The sequence below is a fragment of the Crinia signifera genome, chromosome 3 (genome assembly GCF_055691185.1).
Source record: "Crinia signifera chromosome 3, ASM5569118v1, whole genome shotgun sequence".
Lineage (NCBI taxonomy): Eukaryota > Metazoa > Chordata > Amphibia > Anura > Myobatrachidae > Crinia > Crinia signifera.
The window spans coordinates 80,959,923-80,980,176 of NC_139219.1; the positions used below are offsets into that span (position 1 = coordinate 80,959,923).

The window sequence follows — 20,254 nt, forward strand, 5'->3', positions numbered from 1 at the left end:
TATATGGCACTGTGGGGGCATTTGTGTTATATGGCACTGTGGGGGCATATGTGTTATCTGGCACCCTGTGTCAGAATGTGGATTTCAGCTTATTTTCTGTGTCACAATGTGAATTTGTACTCATTCCCTGTGTCACATTGTGAATTTTGGCTTATTCTCTGTGTCAGAATGTGAATTTCGGCTTATTCTCTGTGTCAGAATGTGAGAAACAATGTCAAACATCTCACTAACTTCATTTCCAAGTAAATTTAATCTGTTAACTATGTTTTCTATGTTTTTTGGGATGATCAGGTATAGTTACTGTTATTTTATTTTATGTGCGGCCCAAACCAAATTTTCATCTTCTGATGTGGCCCAGGGAAGGTGAAAGGTTGGACACCCCTGGCATGGGTCCTCAAACTGCGGCCCTCCAGATGTTGTGAAACTACAAATCCCAGCATGCTTTGCCACAGTTTTGCTATAAGGGAGTGTTAAAACTGTGGCAAGGCATGCTGGGATTTGTAGTTTCACAACATCTGGAGGGCCGCAGTTTGAGGACCCATGCTTTAGAGAATGACCACTCCTTGTCCCTTAGATTTGTAAGAAGATGATGTAGCTACAGACCAGCCGAGCATCTGGAGTTTCAGAGTCTCTGGGGATGTTAGGTGTGTCTCCTGTAAAAAGACCAAGTCAGCATTTGTTTTGTTAAGATCAAGTAAAAAATGTCTCCTTTTGGACAGGGAATGTATACCGCCTACATTCCACGTACAAATGTGTAGATCAGGCATTATGCAGTATACTAATGAAAGAGACGTGGTGTCCCTAAGGACACTATCTCACCACTGCACATTAATAAAGAAAGGTTGTACATGTAATTTGCATTAAAGCAAGGAGTTTGGAAGGGTGGGGATGGTGAAGAGGGGGTAGGAAAGAGGGTGGGGGAAACAGAAGGAAGCAGAATGTATCAAAAGTGAAAAGCTCATGTATGCTAGCAACTAGGGCCAAACATCATGTGTATGACTATGAACACAACGCTCAAGCAAGCGTATACTGAATCCAGCATGAGCTGCACCCACTTGCCCAACCACCCCCAAAACATATATAAAGGAAGAAAACAATCAAAAGTCTAGAAGAAACCGTACCACAACTCCTGGTACAAGTCCTCATATGCCGGGCGGGGTTTGGTGGACTCGCAAGGCTGCGAATTCGCAGCCTTGCGAATCAACCAGAATAACCCCCAATGTGTGCTGCTGGTGTAGGATGGGGGTAGCGGAGAGGCCTACTCCATGAGCTGGAACTGGAAGTTTACCCAAGACCTATTTATAGCATCAGGGACATAAGCCATACGCTGTCATCTCAATAAGCAATATTTTACTTAAACACACTGAAGAGAATGATCGACAGGCACAAGCTCGACACAGACAAAAGGCTGACATGGGTAATATGTCGACATGGTAATGATTGGCATATGGAAAAGGTTGACATGGGTTTTTCACATTTCTTTGTTGACAATACTGACATCTGTTGAGACAGACCCCCAATTAGTGTAACGCATACCATCACATGGTTTGCTTTGCTCACTATGCTTCGAGCACTTAACTATTTCAAAATTGTAGTCCACGTGGATTGTAAAGCATGAAAAAGTCTAAAAATAATTGCAAAACAACCCATGTCGACTTTTTCATGTGTTGACAATTGACATGTTGCCTGTGTCCACCTTTGTCGAAGTCAACATTGTGCTTGTCGACTATTAATGGTGAACCTTTTCATTGTCACCCTAAGCATTGATGACCTATCAACCATGACCAGTGCCATCAGTCATATTGAGAAAAATGAACAATACACGTTGAGGAAGTATAATACCATTGTTTTCTAACTACCTTGGAACAGTTTTACTTAAGGTTAAGTATAATGCATAGCAGAGTAGAAAAGCACTACACAGGACTGGCATTACTTAAGATGATCTAGGACACCAGCATTTCAAGTGGAGGTATTTCTAAGGGAATGTGTATACTACCCTCCTACTGGTCCTAGTATTAAATATTTCCCAAACGTTGGGTTAAATTTATGAAGGGTTTTTATGGGGAGTGGCCTAAGTGTACTGATACCAATTCTCCCCATGAAAAGTGGGCTATGGAACAGGGGCACTGCTATAAGATAGCTCCCTAATAATAAGGGACAATGTTTGAACAGTATGTGAAACCAGGGCTATTTTTCAGAAGGCTCCAGCAGGAACTGAGGCCCTTATTCTAGTTCACTCTTTCTGACAAAATATTTCTTAGATGGACAAAACCATGTGCACTGCAGGTGAGGCAGGTGTTACTTGTGCAGAGATAATTCGATTTGGGTGGGGTTTTACACCTGCCTCACCTGCAGTGCACATGGTTTTGTCCATCTAAGAAATATTTTGTCAGAGTGAACTAGAATAAGGGCCACAGTTCCTGCTGGAGACTGCAGAAAAATAGCCCTGTGTGAAACTGATAATTCTGACACGTGCAGCTATCGATTTTGACAGTTGCAGATAATGTTGCCCCATTGATAGCCACTTTAGTGCCACGGCTGTGCATGGGAGATCTTGCAGTCAACAAAATTCCCTTTTGCTTGCGTCAATCTTCTGTTACTGTCCATCTAGACACATGACTATTTTTGGCATCTAACTAGACATGTTCGACCATGGTTGACCACATGACTGTTGAACTAGACATCATCGATCTACTATAACATGTTGGTATCCGGACCCTAAGTCAATGATGCCTAGGTCGACAAATACTAGGATAACACACCCAAGGTTGACATGGACAGAAGGTCGACACAAACATTAGGTCGACAATGGCAAGGTCAACAGTCAAAAGGTTGACATGAGTGTCTTACTTTTTGTTTAGACGATAAATGGTATTGCATGCTCTACCATCAACTAGGGTGCGATGGGAGAATAAAATAGTGAGGCACCATGCCCAAAGCATGGCAAGCTGATGTGGTACATTTAGACTGTGCCCATGTCAACGGTGTTGACATTTAGGACTAAAAATGTGATTCTTGTGTCAACCTTTTGACTGTCCACACACACTACATATAGGCACACAGTACATGCACATACCACAAATAGGCACATACATACAGTATACACAGTACACACACTCATGCTGTGTACACGAGGTGCGATGTTCACTGTCGATTTGACTATATAGTCAAAATCGCATAGCACATAGTGCTATGCAGCACCCAATACAGATTTGATCCCAATGCTACTCATCAAGTATCCAGTATAGAACAATGTACATGGCAACATGGATGGTGTAATGGTTAGCATTACTGCCTCACCGCGTTGAGGTCATGGGTTCGATCCCCACCATGGCTCTAGCTGTGTGGAGTTTGTATATTCTCCCCGTGCTTGCATGGGTTCACTCTGTGTACTCCAGTTTCCTCCCACAATCCAAAAATAAACAGATAGGTTAATTGGCTTCCAACAAAAATTAACCCTAGAATGTCTGTGTGTACATGTGGTAGGGAATATAGATTGTAAGCTCCACTGGTGCAGGGACTGATGTGAATGTTCAAATATTCTCTGTAAAGCGCTGCGTAATATGTATGCGCTATATAAGAAACTGTTAATAAATTAATAATAATTACTTGCCAGGCTTCATGCTGCAGCAGCTCCTCATGTAGTCTGGGGGCGGAGCTGGTGACTGTCAGTGACAGGCCCAGGAAAACGGAGAAGAACAGAGCTGAAGGGAGGGGTGACCATTACACTGCCTGTGTGTCTCTGCCACTGATCTCAGGTGAGAGTACTTGAGCCGAAAGAGGGGGGAAGGGAGAGAGGGTTGCCGCTGGCAGTCTGACAGTAAAAAACTTTTTCTCACTGCTGAACACTATGGGGATTGTGGGCTACTAATTTACTATGTCTTTAATCTGCTACTCATCCTTATCCTTCGATTAAAGGGTTTTTGCCTTCCTATTTCAGTGCCTCCACCCAAGTAATTGTATATTATGATGGGTCTACTTGGGAAAACCCATAGTGGTGTTGGATAAATGACATTGCTATAAATTATGCAACTACCTACAATTATATATTCTGTTGGAATGCCTCATTACCACTGCTCACAGATAAACAATAGTTTTTAATAATTTTATTGGAAGAGATAATAAAGTTACTTAAATTCTGTTATAAATATAGTTTCAAATATGAGCTCTAAATATATTTAAGGGACACTATGATGATTAATTAATTGATGACCTTATAATATAAATATATAAACTTAACAGGTTTGCAACCATACTCCTCACTTCCCAATCCAACTACTGCCATCACTACCAATCTAATCCATTTACAGTATATCCATTAGGGGTGTACAATGTGCTTGACACTTCTCACCACCTGGACAATGCATTGGAGTCCCAGTACGGTTCCATATTTCTATACAATTCTATTAACAATATGTAACTAATATATAACTTTGTAAACAGCATAAAACCATTACACTGCAGTATAATCATTTAAATATTTGGTCTACATATGAGTAGTCAATAGCAAAGGGCTCGGCAGTGCACATGTTGGTGCCCTTTCCTATTAAGTCCTGAAAGTATGGAGACGTTCCTTTAACATATCTTGAGGTGGCCATGCACACGCAGATTTATCTTCAGATCTGGCGGGTTGGAACAAAAACATGGTTATGGATGAGAGCAAATGACAGTTGACCATTTGCTTGGAAATGCTGGAAAACTGACAAACTGTCACTCATCCATAACCATGTTTTTGTTCCAACCAGCCAGATCTGAAGATAAATCTTACTAGTATATGGGCAGCTTTTAGCCTGTTTAGCAGAATTTGTTTATATCCTTAGAGCTGTGTACACACTGGTGCGATTTCAGCATATATTGCCAGCGATTGGAGTGTGCACCGGCGATAAATCGCCAGGTGCGCACTCCCGTTTTCAGCCCCTAATAGTCGCTGGTCGGAGGAACATGCTCCTCCGACCAGCGACTTCCCCTGCCTCTTCTCCCAGCAGTGTGTCATTTTCTTAGGAGAAATAGACTCTTGGTCTATAAAAGTGTGTGGCTACAATTGTATCAGATTCAGGTCATAAGAAGCAAAGCAGACTTTGCAGTTTTGCTCACAAATGTTACTATTATATTGCTGTAGTCTCAGCAAATCTCTGTATAAATGTATCTCTCTTATAACACCACTGGCCATTTCGTACATATGCCATGCTGTCTTCTGGACCCCCCTCAGCTGTACTCCAGTAGGTATACTGGCACACTCTTAGGACTGTTAAGATAATGTCTCTGCCATTGCTGCCTGACATATATTTATAGTACAGTCTAAGACCAGGTAGCCGGCTTATTTATGAAACTGGATTTCTTTTGTCTGTACTGCTTTGGTCTAAGAGCCCATATGAGTACTTGTCTTGTCTATGCATCTTTCCTCTGCTGGCTTGCAAGGTCGGTGCTGACAATGGGCAACACACGGTCTAAAGTATGTCATAGTCATTCACTTCACCAGATCTCACCAATCAAGGATGCCTCTTAGCTCTCCTGTTGCTCTGTCTGTCTCTCCCCTAACTCCTTCTCCTGTGCTTAATTAGGATGTAGATGTGCTATTGGTAGCTCCCTCAGACTACACAGCCTACAGACTCTCAGTGGTAACCAGCAGCGCTGGCCAAACTCCCTCTCCAGCTTCACCCCCCTGTGCCCAGCAGCCTCTTTACAGCTCATGTTTACAGCCTGGCTGTCACTTGGGGCACAGGGGGGAAAGTGCCAGCACTGGAGGAAGGGATCTCCAGACTCACCCTGAGTAGCTGATGCACTTCTCTATTATACCCCTGTAGAGCTGTGTCACCTGACCTCTTTCTCTGGTAGTGTGATCTGAAACCCCACCCACTGCCACTCCCCTGCCAGCTCTGGGGATTGTCAGCTGTAAAGGTGTGAGAGGATTCCAGAACTTTCTTTACTACACTGAATTATACATACATTGATACACATCACTTATGTTACCTTTTGTGTAAATATGTGAAGGGTTTTTACCTCAACCATGTGCATATATTTATCAACTACAGACCATACATAAGTATTTGGTTTATTAACCCTTTAACAGGATTACACTCAGATCCAAGCTCTCAGGGTCATGTGGGCCTATTTTCATTGTGAGGCCTGAAGCTGCGTTATTGTAAATCCGGCCCTGCACAATGCAGGCCTTAATAGGGTCTTAAAGGTTGTATAGGTAGTGAATAAGCAGCATTTTGTGGTGTTGTTTATAAATTGTGCCACAGATTCTATTCAGGTCTGTCATATTTAAATATCCATTTTTATATAGTGGATCACAATGAAAAAAATGAAAAGGGATTTTCTTTAAGCTTGCTTATAGAAATAAATGACAGTGTGGAAAGATTGATATGACATTTTAGACATGTGTAACCATCCAACTTAATTGTTTATGATATTGACTATGGTATAAACGGTACTTGTTTCCTAGCACGGCACCCATCGCATCATATACCATAAGCCATACAATGGTATGCGATGCGATGGCAGCCAATTTTATACAATTTTAAATTGTATACCATCGCATTGTATGCCATATACAATGGTATACGATTTAAAATTGTATAAGCACCCTAATGGGTGTTTTCAATGTTAAATGGGCCCCCTATAAGATTATTAATTGTATAAGCACCCCCACTATCCACGTCAGCGTGGAGTTGAATTTATATAGTGTGGCGAGTGCAGCGAGCCACCGAGCCCGAAGCGTGGCGAGCGGACGCGGGATACATGTAAAGTAATCAGCGTCCGCTCACCACGCTTCGGGCTCGGTGGCGGAGGACGGCAGTACGCGTCCTCCGACCTTTTCATACCCCCACTATCCACGTTGACGTGGAGTTGATTTTTTATAGTGTGTCAAGCGCAGCGAGCCACCGAGCCCGAAGCGTGGCGAGCGGACGCGTATTACTTTACATGTATCCCGCGTCCGCTCGCCGCGCTTCGGGCTCGGTGGCTCGCTGCACTCGTCACACTATATAAATTCAACTCCACGCCGACGTGGATAGTGGGGGTATGAAAAGGTCAGAGGACGCATACCACCGTCGCTCGCCACGCTTCGGGTTCACGTTCATAGTGGGGGTGGCGTGGGGGTGCATTTAACATTGTAAGCCCCCATTAGGATGCTTATACAATTTAAAATCACATCGCATTGTATGCCATATACCAGGGCTGGGCAATTGCGGCCCTCCAGATGTTGATGAACTACACATCCCAGGATACTTTGCATTAGTTTTGCTATGTGGCCATGCTGAAACTGATGCAAGGCATGCTGGGATGTGTAGTTCATCAACATCTGGAGGGCCGCAATTGCCCACCCCTGCCATATACAATGGTTTACAATTTTAAATTGTATACCATCGGGAGCCAATCGCGTCGCATCGCATGCCTTATGGTCTGCGATGCGATGCGATGGGTGCCGTGATAGTCATAGGCGTGCACAGCCCATTTTCTTAGGGGGTGCACCATTGGAGGGGCATGTCCATCACCGCCTACTGGGCGTGTCCATCACCGCCTACTGGGCGTGTCCATCACCGCCTACTGGGTGTGCCAATCAACGTCTTTTGGGCATTAATGCAAACTAAATAGAAGCATTATGTAAATGCCCTTCAGAAGGAATCATGCCCCCCCACACATACTAGATACTGTAATGGTCATTCCACATAATGCCCATTACACATTGTGCCATGGCTTGACACATTTTTGTAAAACATGGACAATAGGTACAGTGTGCGCTGAAGGTGCGCACAAAAAATTTACACTGTAATGCCTATTACACATCACACACCCATGACATAGTATACCACATGCCATAATGACCATTACACATTATTCCACACACCGTAATGTCCATTACACATTATACCAAACACTGTAATGCCCATTACATGTTGCGCCTCACACCATGATGCTATTGCACAGTATGCCACACACCTTAATGCCCATTACACATTATGCCATTACACATTATGTCACACACCATAATGCCTATTACATATTATGCCACATAAGTAGTGATTACCTACACTGCTCATTGCTAGGAGTTACATGCTTGATACCAGGGGATTCATGCTTGTTTCCACAGGGGATTTCCTGGTTGTTGGTCAAGGGGGATTACATGCTCGTTGTCCAGCAGGGATTACATGCTCATTGCCCAGGGGTATTACATGCTTGTTACCCAGAGGGATTACATGCTCGTTGCCTAGGGGGGATTACAGGCTTGTTTCACAGAGGGGATTACAAGCTCATTGCCCTGCAGGGGATTACATGCTCATTGCCCTTCAGGGGATTATGTGCTCATTGCCCAGCGGGGGATTACCTGCTCAATGCCATGTGGAGATGCAGTGCCCCAGGAGACGCAGTCTCAGACACAATCACAGCCGCAGAAATATGTAGAGGGGGATAGTGGGTGGAAGGGATATAGTGAGCAACAATATAGTGCGTGACAGATAGAGAGAGACAGGGAAATAGTGGGTGACATGGAGATAGTGGGTGACATATAGTGGGTGACAGCGATAGTGGGTGACACAGATAGTGGGTGACAGAGAGATAGTGGGTGACAGAGATAGTGGGTGACAGAGATAGTGGGTGACACATAGATAGTGGGTGAAATATAGTGGATGGCACAGAGATAGTGGGTGACATACTGTATAGTGATTGACAGGGAGATAGTGGGTGACACAGACATAGTGGGTGATGGTGAGATATTGGGTGACTGGGGGGCATTGGATGAAAGCTGTGAGATGGCAACAGGCTGTGACATTGATAAGTTTACTTACACTTTAGGCAGGATGAGATGGGATGGCTCTTCTTGTAGGCAGGGACAGGGTTCAGCTCTTACTGCATCCACCTGGCCACAATCATCATCCCCGGCAGCACAGCCTGCACTGCAGAATCACCCAACTAGTCCCGTCTCCCCAGCAGCCATAACAGTTACAGGAAGCAGAGGAGAGGAGCTGGGGAAAGATGAGAGGGTAGCTCCGCCTCCTCCTCCTGACTGCCCGGAACGTGGCGCCAGCTTAGTGTGCTGTGCTGTCACGGCCAGAGTGTGCTGAGCAGCGCGGAGGTGTATAATGAGTCTGTTTGACTCATTCATAATAAAGCTGCACTCTGTAGGCTGGCAGCTCTATGCCCGGTGGGGACAGCGCCTGTGATAGAATGAAGGGGGGCGGGGCGGCTGCTGCACAACGGGCTCTATGCGCTTCAGTGGGGACTAAAATACGTGGCTGCGATGCGTTGGTCAGCTTACTTAGCAGCAAGCGGCATCAGATTCATCACTGCTGCTGCCGGTCAAGGAGGTCCTGTAATTGTGGGGGTGCCGGTTATTAGGAGGTGCCTGTGCACCCCCGGCACCCCCCGTGCGCACGCCTATGGTGATAGTACATAAGTACCTAAAATCGCATCACATGTGGGTATATGGCATGCGATGCCAGACAATGCATAAAATGCCATACGACTGAATATCGTGGGCGCCGTGCTAGGAAACAAGTACCGTATAAACTAATCCAAAATTATACATATTCTATAACAATTGTTAAAATTTGGCTACCCGGTACTGATTTGATGATAACTTGGCCCCAGTTTTGCTGCAAGTTTTAATACATATATATATAGAAAATATGTTTTTCTAGCTCAGTAACTTTCATTCATATTTTTTTGTGAAAATGATTAAAGTACATATTTTTCTGTTACAGATTAGATCACCTTTACGCTTTTCTGATGGAGGTCTATTTGCCTTTTACACCTCAGGTAACCAAGATAGTTAAAATATTTTTGCATAATTCAATAAAACATGTAAAGACTTAGATATAAAATAGAAAAGTAGGATACATACTATTGAAACAATTTTTGGTATTTGGTCAAATTTATATGACGAGTGTAATTTTGTTGTAAACATGATACATCAGTGTTTGCATACAGTGAGCAATGTAACACTCAAAATGCTTCATACTAATAAAAATGATGTGTAGTTTTAAACAAGTATGTACTTTAAACCCAATTACAACTGCAAACACACACAATGGGGGAAATTTACTAAAGTAAATTTGTAAAAAATAGGTGTATTTGTATCCAGAAATACACTTATTTTTTAAATTTACTATCCCGAAAATACGGCAATTCGTATTGTTGTGCTATCAATACGAATACGAATTGCCATATTTTCGGGATAGTAAATTTCAAAAATAAGTGTATTTCTGGATACAAATACACCTATTTTTTACAAATTTACTTTAGTAAATTTCCCCCAATACCTTAATCATGACTTACAGAAGTGTCACAACCTGTATTCAAATGGCCTCTCTGGTGGGTGCAGCAGACCAGAATCCCCCATTTTCAGCTGCAGAATCTGGAGATACTGGGATGTACCGATGACAAGTCAGTTTGCAGTGCAATTACTTTGTGTTTGCCAAAACTACCCACCTAGCGCAAAATGGGTTTTGCCATTAAAAGCCTCTTACTTATTTTTTTAGTTTTTCATATAATAATTCTGAGCTTTCTCTTTAACCAAAGCAGTGACATGCTTTCTGATTTTAATTAAAACTTCCTTATTTTGTTCCACATTTGCAACCTTCTATCATAGGGATAAAAAAACAGGTGACTTAGAAGAGAGAGGACCTTTTCCTCTTTATTTATGGCAGCCTGGAATCACTGTGTTTTTTCCATTCATAGCATATTTGGGAGGGACACCTTTTCTCATCAATTGTTTAGAGCACCAGAAGACCGCAGGCACTCAGGGCCAAATTAACAAATGATGGGGGCAGCCGTCCTGGGGCCCCCACCTACCAGTGGGGATCTTGGCAGCTAACACTGTCAAAGGCACTCACAAGTCAGTCAGTTCTGCAGCAGCGTGGACCTGGACTACCACGGTCGCAGCTGACAGTGACAGCTGTTGCTGGAAAACAAGGCCTTTGGTTGCAATGGCCACATGTGCGCTGCTGCCACAGATACTCCCATGGGCCATGGGAGTGTGCAGGCCCAGCTTTGTGCTTCTGTCACAAGCACTGCCTCCACAGTACTCCTGCTTCCTGCATTGAGAGCTTGTCTGGGGGTGTGGAAAAATTGTGGGAGACATGGTCATGCCCCCTTAAAAAACAAAAATTGGGGTATAAGAGTATTTTCAGTACTGTAGAGTGATACTGTACCCTAAACAGGGGAGCATCATGAGCCCACCAGCCAGGGGACAAGCCAGGGGAGAGTGATCAGTGTGGGATAGATGATGATGATGTTGACAGGTAAGTAGGGGTTGAGTTGGGCAGCACTGGACCCAGGCCCCTCTAACAATTCAGCATGGGTAATTATACCCCTTCTTCTCAGCAGCACTGAGATTAGCCTATTTTTTTTTAAATGAAAGTGATCACACGTTCTGTCTACAGCAGCCTCCATGCTCCTCTTCAAGGGCCTTATTTTGGTTCATTCTTTCTGACAAAATCCTTCTTAGATGGACAAAACCATGTGCACTGCAGGTGTGGCAGATGTAACATGTGCAGAGAGAATTAGATTTGGGTGGGGTTTTACTTCAAAGTGAGATCTATATTGCAGTGTAAAAATAAAGCAGTCAGTATTTACCCTGCACAGAAACAAAATTACTCACCCAAATCTAATTCTCTCTGCACATGTTACATCTGCCCCCCATGCAGTGCACATTGTTTTGTCCATCTAAGAAGGATTTTGTCAGAAAGAATGAACCAAAATAAGGCCCCAAGTCGGCATTGTCCAACAGTCCAACAGTATGGGGTACTTGCAGTTTTAGTTTGGCCATAAAGTATTAGCACTGCTAATTACTTTGAAGTAACAAGATGCTATTTAAGTGACATCCCATCAAAGATTTTAAGATGGAAAGCACTGAAAATTATTCCGTATCACAATGATATTTTTAAGGCCTGAAGATATTTGCTTGCAGACCCATATAAAAATCTGTTAGTCTTAGTACTGTAAGTGCAGCATAGTGCCCACCATTACTCGCACTCATAATGTTTTTGAGGAGGGATTGACCCTTACAGAAATGGTTCCTATTTGTAGTACCACAGGTCATGTGTTTATATTGATTTAATCATACACAGGAGGGCTAATCTATTATACTGGATAAAGAATCATCCCTTTGTTGCCACAGACAGAAACCCTCTAAACATATCCTGTTTAAAAACACATTAGTTTTGTCTATGTAATATAACTGTATTTTAAACTGTATTTGACCTTTTTTAGACAAATAGTTTCTAAAAAAATAAATACACTAGTTGGTGTTGCAATAGCCCCAGCAGACCTCATGGTGGCTTGGAGGAGCTGGGTAAGTTGTGTATGCTAAGGGTTTGCGGATGCTAGTGCTATGCCTTTGCCAGCACTGACTGCAGCCATTTTGGGAGGGACAATTTTAATGGTGACACGTGCGATAAAATGGCTGCAGGATTGGGGAGGAAAGCTCATGATAACAAGAATGACCATAGGCCCGTGGTGACAGCAGGGTGGGGTGGGGGGGGGAGGGGTTAGGTGGGGTGTGGTCCTGGCAATCCCCGATCAATCACCAGGTATTTTCGGAGGGTGCCTAAAACTTTCTAGTGGGGGTGTGCATGCTTTCTAGTTATGCCACTGCACCCGCTGATATACAGTATTTTATTTTTTTATTTACAGTTTCTTATATAGATTCCATTGCGCTTTACAATTGTAGACAGTGATAAAACAAACTGGGTAGCAACAGACAAACTTGGTGGTAAGAGGGCCCTGCTGCAAGTTTACAATCTATACGACACAAACAAACCCTGGTACAATGTTTTGACTTTTTAATTTTACAAATTTATTTCAGAGTTCTCCTTACACTAGCCAACCTTGTAAACCAAATTGTAGTCTATGTACAGCGCTGTGTACATATCAACATGGGGAAATATTCAGAAGGCTATCATAAATAGATGGCATAACTTCTAACGAGTATCAGATTCTTCTAAGAGTGCAAAGTGAAACTGCTTTTGAAAAGTAGGTTTGCACTTTGACCTCCAGTAAGTCTGTCTGGATTTCTTGTAAAGGAAGTTACTAGATCTGTGTATTTCAGTTCTCGGATATGATCACACAGCATTAAAGGAATAAAACACAGACTAATGAGGATGTGTATTGCAGACTTAAACAGGAACTAAACAGTATGATTTAGCAACTTCTAAATACTGTACAATGTTACATTTTTAGACTTTATTGTTTAATTCACTCAGATCAAGATTAAACTGTATTCATTTTTGTTTGAATACCTTTTGGCTAACAGACAATGTGGAATACTTTACGATCAGTGCTTACCGTGGAACCTTTAGTTTTCCTATTTATGACTGGAATATTTCTGCAAACTCCAGCCTATCAACAGCTGATATTAAATAAGGTAAGTGGAGACTGTTTTCATTTGCAATTTAAAGTTAAGTAAGTTCCATGTATGTTATATTTAGTTCTTCTATAAGTTTATATTTGACTTTATATAGATTTTATTTAGCTACAGTACTAAGTCCACATGTATGTGATGAGAAATTGATTAAATAGCATTGTTGAAATATACTTATTATGTGCATTATGGCACGAGAAATAGGCTGTGCTGTGTTCTTTAAATTTGAATGCTGTGTTCTTTAAATTTTAATGCTGTATTAAAATATTACAAGCCATTTTGGAAATTGCACTACTAACTGATTTGACCTATTTAATACAGCTTGCATGATTTTTGTTTATCACGTGTAGAAACAGCAAAACCTTAAAATCAGGTTGGCTTCGCATGTTTTAATTTATTAAAAGATTAAATAAAAAATAAAAAAAACATGCAAACTCACCAGTGTCTAGCTAGCCAATACCTGTGTCTTGCAGGCTAGTATATTTCCCCCTTGCTAGTGCAGGTTTCTAGATGCTCAAGGTTAATTGTGATATTCTTTTCAATTTCCACTGAGTGTAAAGACCAACCTACAGTAATTCAATTTTAAAATTATCCACTTCATTAATTTAATTTCACTAAAATAATACCATGTTAAGCCTCATTATGTCTTAAGATAATTGTCAATTGTAAGCTGACATTGGGTCTTGTTTCAGTAGAAAGTTCACCTTTTGTGTGTTTATGGAGTAGTGATTACATTGGTTGAAGCACACTGACAATTTCCTTTCCTTCTGAATTGCAATTAAAAATAATCCCTTTTATGTTGTCAGTGTAACTATCTGCATGTGGTTTCCCATGCTGTCTGCTAAATGGGGGCTGTAATTGAGGCTGAGAGTGGGCTTCTACAATGGGGGACAAATATGCTATTGAAGTGAAAACTGCTTAGGGGGAAACAAGTACTATGGGGGACAGCTACTATGGGGGAAACTACTATAGGGAACAACTACTAAGGGAGGACCACTAAAAGTGTACTATTATGGGGGCACTACTAAGGGGGATGGGGGCTAATAAATATGTATTTTAATTTTTTTTTAAAGTTATTTTTATTTGTTCTCCTGTGCTGCCCAATGTGCTGTACCAGTCCAGAGGGGCAACATTATAATGCCAGGGGTGGTGCCATGTGTCGTGTATAATTCCAGGGGTACTGCCATGTATAATAATAGGGGCGCCCCATGTGTACCATATAATTCATGGGCTGCTGCTAACTCTGCCATACCAGTCCAGGGGAGCTGTCCTTTTTTTTTTTATTAAAAGAATAAAAAAGGTTTTTGTGTTTTTGAATGCAGGAGTATTGTATGTGTGCAGTATAATTGCAGGGGTGCCCCATGTGTACCATATCAGTCCCCGGGGTGCCATCATGTATAATTCTAGGGGTGAGCTAAGTGTACTGTATGATTCATGGGGTGCTGCTAAGTCTGCTGTATCAGCCCAGGGGAGCTGTCCTTTTTTTAATTAAAAAGAATAGAAAAGGTTATTTTGCAGGAACGTCGCATGTGTGCAGTATAATTTCAGGGGTGCCGCATGTGTGCCCTATCAGTCCAGGGACTCAGACCATGTATTCACTAATGGTTAGTCAAGCGTCTTCCAAAGTATTATCCCAGAGGGCCCTTCATGCTTCAGTCAGCCACTGGTTTGGTGTACCTGATACTGTATTAAATGTGATACACTGCCAATGTCATGTATGTGACTTAATTTATCCTGTTTTTAAATATTGACTTGTTACATTAACTTTGAGTTTCTCACTGGTCTTGAATAAATATTAGGGATGTGCAGATCCAGATTTATCCAGATCTCAAAACAAGATCTTATTGGCTATCATATGTCACATGTTTAGGCTCCTAAACAGAGCCGGCCTTAGGCATAGGCAAACTAGGCAATTGCCTAGGGCATTTGGAATGCCTAGGGGCATCAGCAGCTTCTGCTGATTAAAATGATATGCATCATGCCTATATTCTGTGTGTGAGTGAGGCTGTATCTGCATATGAAATAGTGAATTCATGGAAATTACTGTAACATAGCATTCCGTATGCAGGTACAGCCACAGTCGCACACAGAATATATTCATGCCACATGTCATTTTAATCATTGGAAGCTCCTTGTGTGTACTGGTCATAACAATGCAAATAAGACAAATTTTCAGCAAATAAAGTTAGCAGAACTGGCCAGGAGCTGCATGGCTTATTGAGTCAAGATGTATGAGGAAACATCTGTATCCAAGCAGAGGCAGAGGACACCGTGTTAGCGGCTGTGCAAGTGCTGTCTGCGGGTGGGTTGGTTGTGCAATAGTGTTCGGCATATGTGTAAGGGGCATTATGTGTGTCATGTATAAATGCATTAATAATATGCGACATGTGTAACAGGCATTATGTGTGTCGTGTATAAGGGCATTAATAATGTGCAACATGTGTAATGGGCATTATGTGTGTCTTGTGTATAAGGGCATTAATAATGTGCAACATATGTGTAAGGGGCATTATGTGTATCATTATGTGTATGAAGGGCATCAATAAAGGTGCCGAGAGAAAGGGGTAGGGGGTACAAATTACCCAGGCCAAAGTCTGATGGAAGGGCTCAGTGGGGGCCCCGGGCCCCCTCCCCTTAAGTGACAGCAGCAGCTGCAGCTCTTCTCCTCTGCCCAGCATACACTGCTTTGTGCTGGGTTGCAGTGTGGCCATGGAGGTGCTTAAAATACAATATTTTCTCAGGATTTTTTTCTAAGGGTATAATGTGAATAATGTGAGAAGTAATGTACATACAGTAAAGAGGTACTACTGTGTGATGTAACGTGAATAAGGGACACCATCGCATGATATAATGTGAATAAAGTTGCACTACTGTGTGGCATAATTTGCATTGGGGGTACTATTGTGTGGCCATGCCCCTTCCCAGCAAGAACACACCCCTGTTTGGGCTGCGCCCCGAATGTGTGCACTGTTTCTGTTTAAAATATTGCGGGTAGGAGCATCAAAATAATGACTATGATGAGGGTTGATGGTGCTGGGAAAGGGGAGCAGGGTCAGAGGCCGAACTAGTGGCGGTGCTAGGGGGCACCAGCCAAAATCGTGCCTAGGGCATCATTTAGGCTAGGGCTGGCTCTGCTCCTAAACATGTGACAGCCAATAATCAAAAACACTTTAGTGGCCATGTACTGTATACTAGGATTTTTTTGTGGATACAGTGCAGCTTCAAGCATGGTACAAGAGGGATAACAGGACATACATACATTGCATCAGTTGTGCATACAAATTACATGATTTGCAAGGTTAGACAGAGCAGTTAAGTAGATTAGCAGTATCTTAGAGTACATTGTTCAATAGTTGAATAGCTATTGGGAAGAATTGCGGTTTTTGATGACATGGCAGGAATGGACTTGAAGCGTCCACCTGATGGGAGAATATCAAACAAGTTATTGCCAGGGTGGAGTTTGTTCGCCGCGATCTTCCCAGCTCGCTTCTTGACCCTGCTTAAGTATTGATCTCTTACAGGGGGAGGTCCATCCCAATAATCTTCTCTGCTGTCCTCACCACTCTTTGCAGGATTCATTGTCCCCTCCATACCAGATTGTAATAGAGGAGCATAGAACGGACTCCACGATAGCAGTGTAAATAAGATCCTGTTTTGAGATCTGGATAAATCTGCATCTTCTCATCCCTAGTAAATATGTAACGAAGAAATCCAGAAAAGCCAATAACTTGAATCATCAACTTTTATTGAAGTTAAACATGTCTAAATACTTTTGTTTAATTAAATGAATGTGCAGCATTAAATGGTTATGATTCAAGATATACAAAGCTTCCTTGAGAAAGGATTAAAAGTCAAATATCTATTTAGCTACATGTATTGATATGTAAACAAGACATTTTTTCCCTCAGCACACTGATTAGTATTAGTAACCAATCTAGAACACTACATGATAATAGAATTCAGAGATATTGGTTACATATACCTGCGCAGGTGTATGCTATGCCCCCAAGCCGCGTCAAGGCTTCTCTGTATATTGGGGGTCCCTAGCGCTATATCTAGGTGCAGGGTGCGACACCCCAAAAAACTATCATAAGCTAGGAGGCCCAGCGCGGCACGCCAGTGAGATACTGAGTGTTAATAATTAGTGCTAAGAAGCCGAAGCTATATAGAGAGAGAGATAAATGAAATGTAATTAAAATAATAGAGAGATAGTGTTAGTGAGGGAAAAGTGTTAATAGAATGTAAGGGCATGCCGCACTAAAGCCACCCAGCCCATCCAGTCCAGGAGCACCACACCCCACACCACCGTTACCCTAAATTGGGTCTACGATTAACCAGCAAAGAGCCACATGATAATGGCTCCTTACTTGATGGTGGGGTGCGGTGCTCCTGGACTGAATGGGCTGGGTGGCTTTAGTGCGTATCATGTAGTGTTCTAGATTGGTTACTAATACTACTCATTGTGCTGAGGGAAAAAATGTCTTGTTTACTTACTCAGTATTTAACCCCTCCCTCATGCACCTGGGTATTATTACTGAACTAATTGAGCATCTACCACTATCTGAATGTATGTATTGATATGTATTTGATGAAATCATTGTAACCTCATTAGCATTTAAGCGGTGGCGTCACTAGTTGCTGTGGGCCACATTGGGTGAAGCCATCTGAATAACAGAACCACTCAGTTTATCCATGCAAATTACAATTTGAAAAATGTAATACACTAAAGGGGTGTACACACACTTCGATTTTGACAGGTTTTCGATTCGATTTTGCTTATAGAAGCAAAATCGAATCGAAATTGAATGTTTTTTTAAGATGCTTTCGATCTGCATTCGCTTCGATGCGCACTCCCGCTTTCTCTATATTTAAAAGAAAAATAGACTGTGCAGGCAAGGAAATATCGAATTTGATCCAGTAAATTGAATGTGTACACTGTGCCTTTAATGTAAATCGAATTCGATATCGATATTGAATGCAAAAGTGCAGATCGAATGTGAAATCGAATGTAAAGACATAGGCCAAATTGAAAGATGGAATAGGTGAAAAAGTAAATCGATGTGTGTACACACCTTTAAGGGTACTATATTGCAGATATGAAGCCATGCCTCTTTTGCGCACACACACATTTGAAGCACCCTACAATGATGAAAAAATGTTAAGTAGGTGCCTAGGTAACACCCATAACACTTCACCACTTTCAGCTGTTAGATTATATGTATAAAAAGAATGTGTTCTACCATTCATTAAATTTAACTTTCAACAGGACTGACCTGGTTCTTAGTAATAAGATGTTTTTCTCCTTATAATATAATCAGATAGTTCAAGATGATGGACACGTGTGTCATTATGTTATTCAGAAGTGTCTGCTAGTCCAGGCAAAACCAAATGAGGTTTGCTTTGTAAATGATTGGAAAATGACTGAAAAAAATTCTCAACTGGCTTGCACTTTGCAGACTTTTTTTTACTGTATATTGTACAAAGTTTGTAACGGGATTCCTAATTAACCCCTTTGAGTGTCAAGAGAATTTGTCAAAATACATGTGAAAATTGGCAAACCTTTTTATTAATCATAATGACCTGTAATGTTGACCTTATATTGGAAATATAATCTTTGTTTACACAACATTTCATATTTGAATTTATTTAACAAATCTGAGCAACGCTGGCATTTTTAGCAGACATTTTGAACAACTCTCACAGAGGTGTTGGCACTGAAAGGGTTAAATTTACCTACTTGTATGCTGGTTGGAAATGCATAGTAGGGGCAGAGAACAGTGGGCTTTGTAGTTTTTTTTAAGCCATATAGCTGCACATTCCATAACTGCAATACATTTTACGACCTCTGTTAGGACAGCATGGATAATAAAATCTGTGTTTGTTTAAATCTGTGTCTGAAATGAGGATGAATTTTTCTTGTTTTTTTTTTTTTTTTAAATACAAAGCCGACTATAAAATTTGGATCAGATACAGTATGGAAGCTATTTTATTTGTGTTAGGTTGTATTAAGCCTCATTATACTAGAAGATTTAAAGCTTAAGGCAAGCAAATCTAATATGATGGAAATTTATTTACTGGACTGTGAGAAAAACCTATGAGAATACCACATCTTGTTTATATTTTAACTAGTAGCAGACATTAAGCTATAAATCTAGATGTACATTTACAGTATTCAAATATGTAGTGCTATACTAACTACCTAGACCAGGGCTGGGCAATAGCGGCCCTCCAGATGTTGATGAACTACACATACCAGCATGCCTTGCATCAGTTTCAGCATGGCCATATAGCAAAACTAATGCAAAGCATCCTGGGATGTGTAGTTCATCAACAGCTGGAGGGCCACTATTGCCCAGCCCTGACCTAGACCCAGCCTTGTTGAAAAATCCCAGCGGAGGCCCAGGTCAATGCTCTCCACACTCCCCCTTTTATCTGTGAGCACAGTAGTTTAGATATTTGACCAATAGTTTAGAAAGTTGACCAATGTTTGGTTGAGACCACATATTATTATTTTTTTTTTTGGGGGGGGGGGGGCTTTTCGCATGTTTCTTAACATGCTTAATTTACTATACATGTGGATATAGATTGTGATTAGTAACCTGTAGCGAGTCACACTGCCCAAAGCATGTTGAGCAAAGCGAGCCTTAAGAGTTTCCACTTTTACCGATGGTGATCACAGAACATAAAATATACAATATTTGCCAAAAATATTTGTATTAACTATTTTTGTGTTGACTGTAGTCATGTCATCCTTTTGTATGTGTCAACTTAAGGCATGTCAACCATTTGGTGTTGACCTATTGATTGTCAACTGTATACACCACAGACTTTTTCCTTTGCAATCCCAAATTTTCCAAAGTTATCTTTAAGTATTGAAGTGCATTGTAATAT

The 20,254-nt window shown here is 41.6% G+C and overlaps 1 protein-coding gene across 3 annotated transcripts in view; it reads left to right on the forward strand.

Annotated features, from left to right (window-relative positions):
* Positions 1-20,254, forward strand: part of LOC146063590 (proton-coupled folate transporter-like) — a 364,667-nt gene that overhangs the window by 9,345 nt on the left and 335,068 nt on the right. For 2 of the 3 annotated variants that reach the window (XM_083176105.1, XM_083176104.1), the window contains exons 2-3: positions 9,705-9,759; positions 13,256-13,366. The exons of the other annotated variant lie outside the window; for it this stretch is intronic. In XM_083176105.1, the coding sequence (XP_083032231.1) occupies positions 9,730-9,759; positions 13,256-13,366 (141 nt within the window). In that variant the 5' untranslated portion in view covers positions 9,705-9,729. The remainder of the gene's footprint in view (positions 1-9,704; positions 9,760-13,255; positions 13,367-20,254) is intronic. 3 annotated transcript variants of the gene reach the window in all.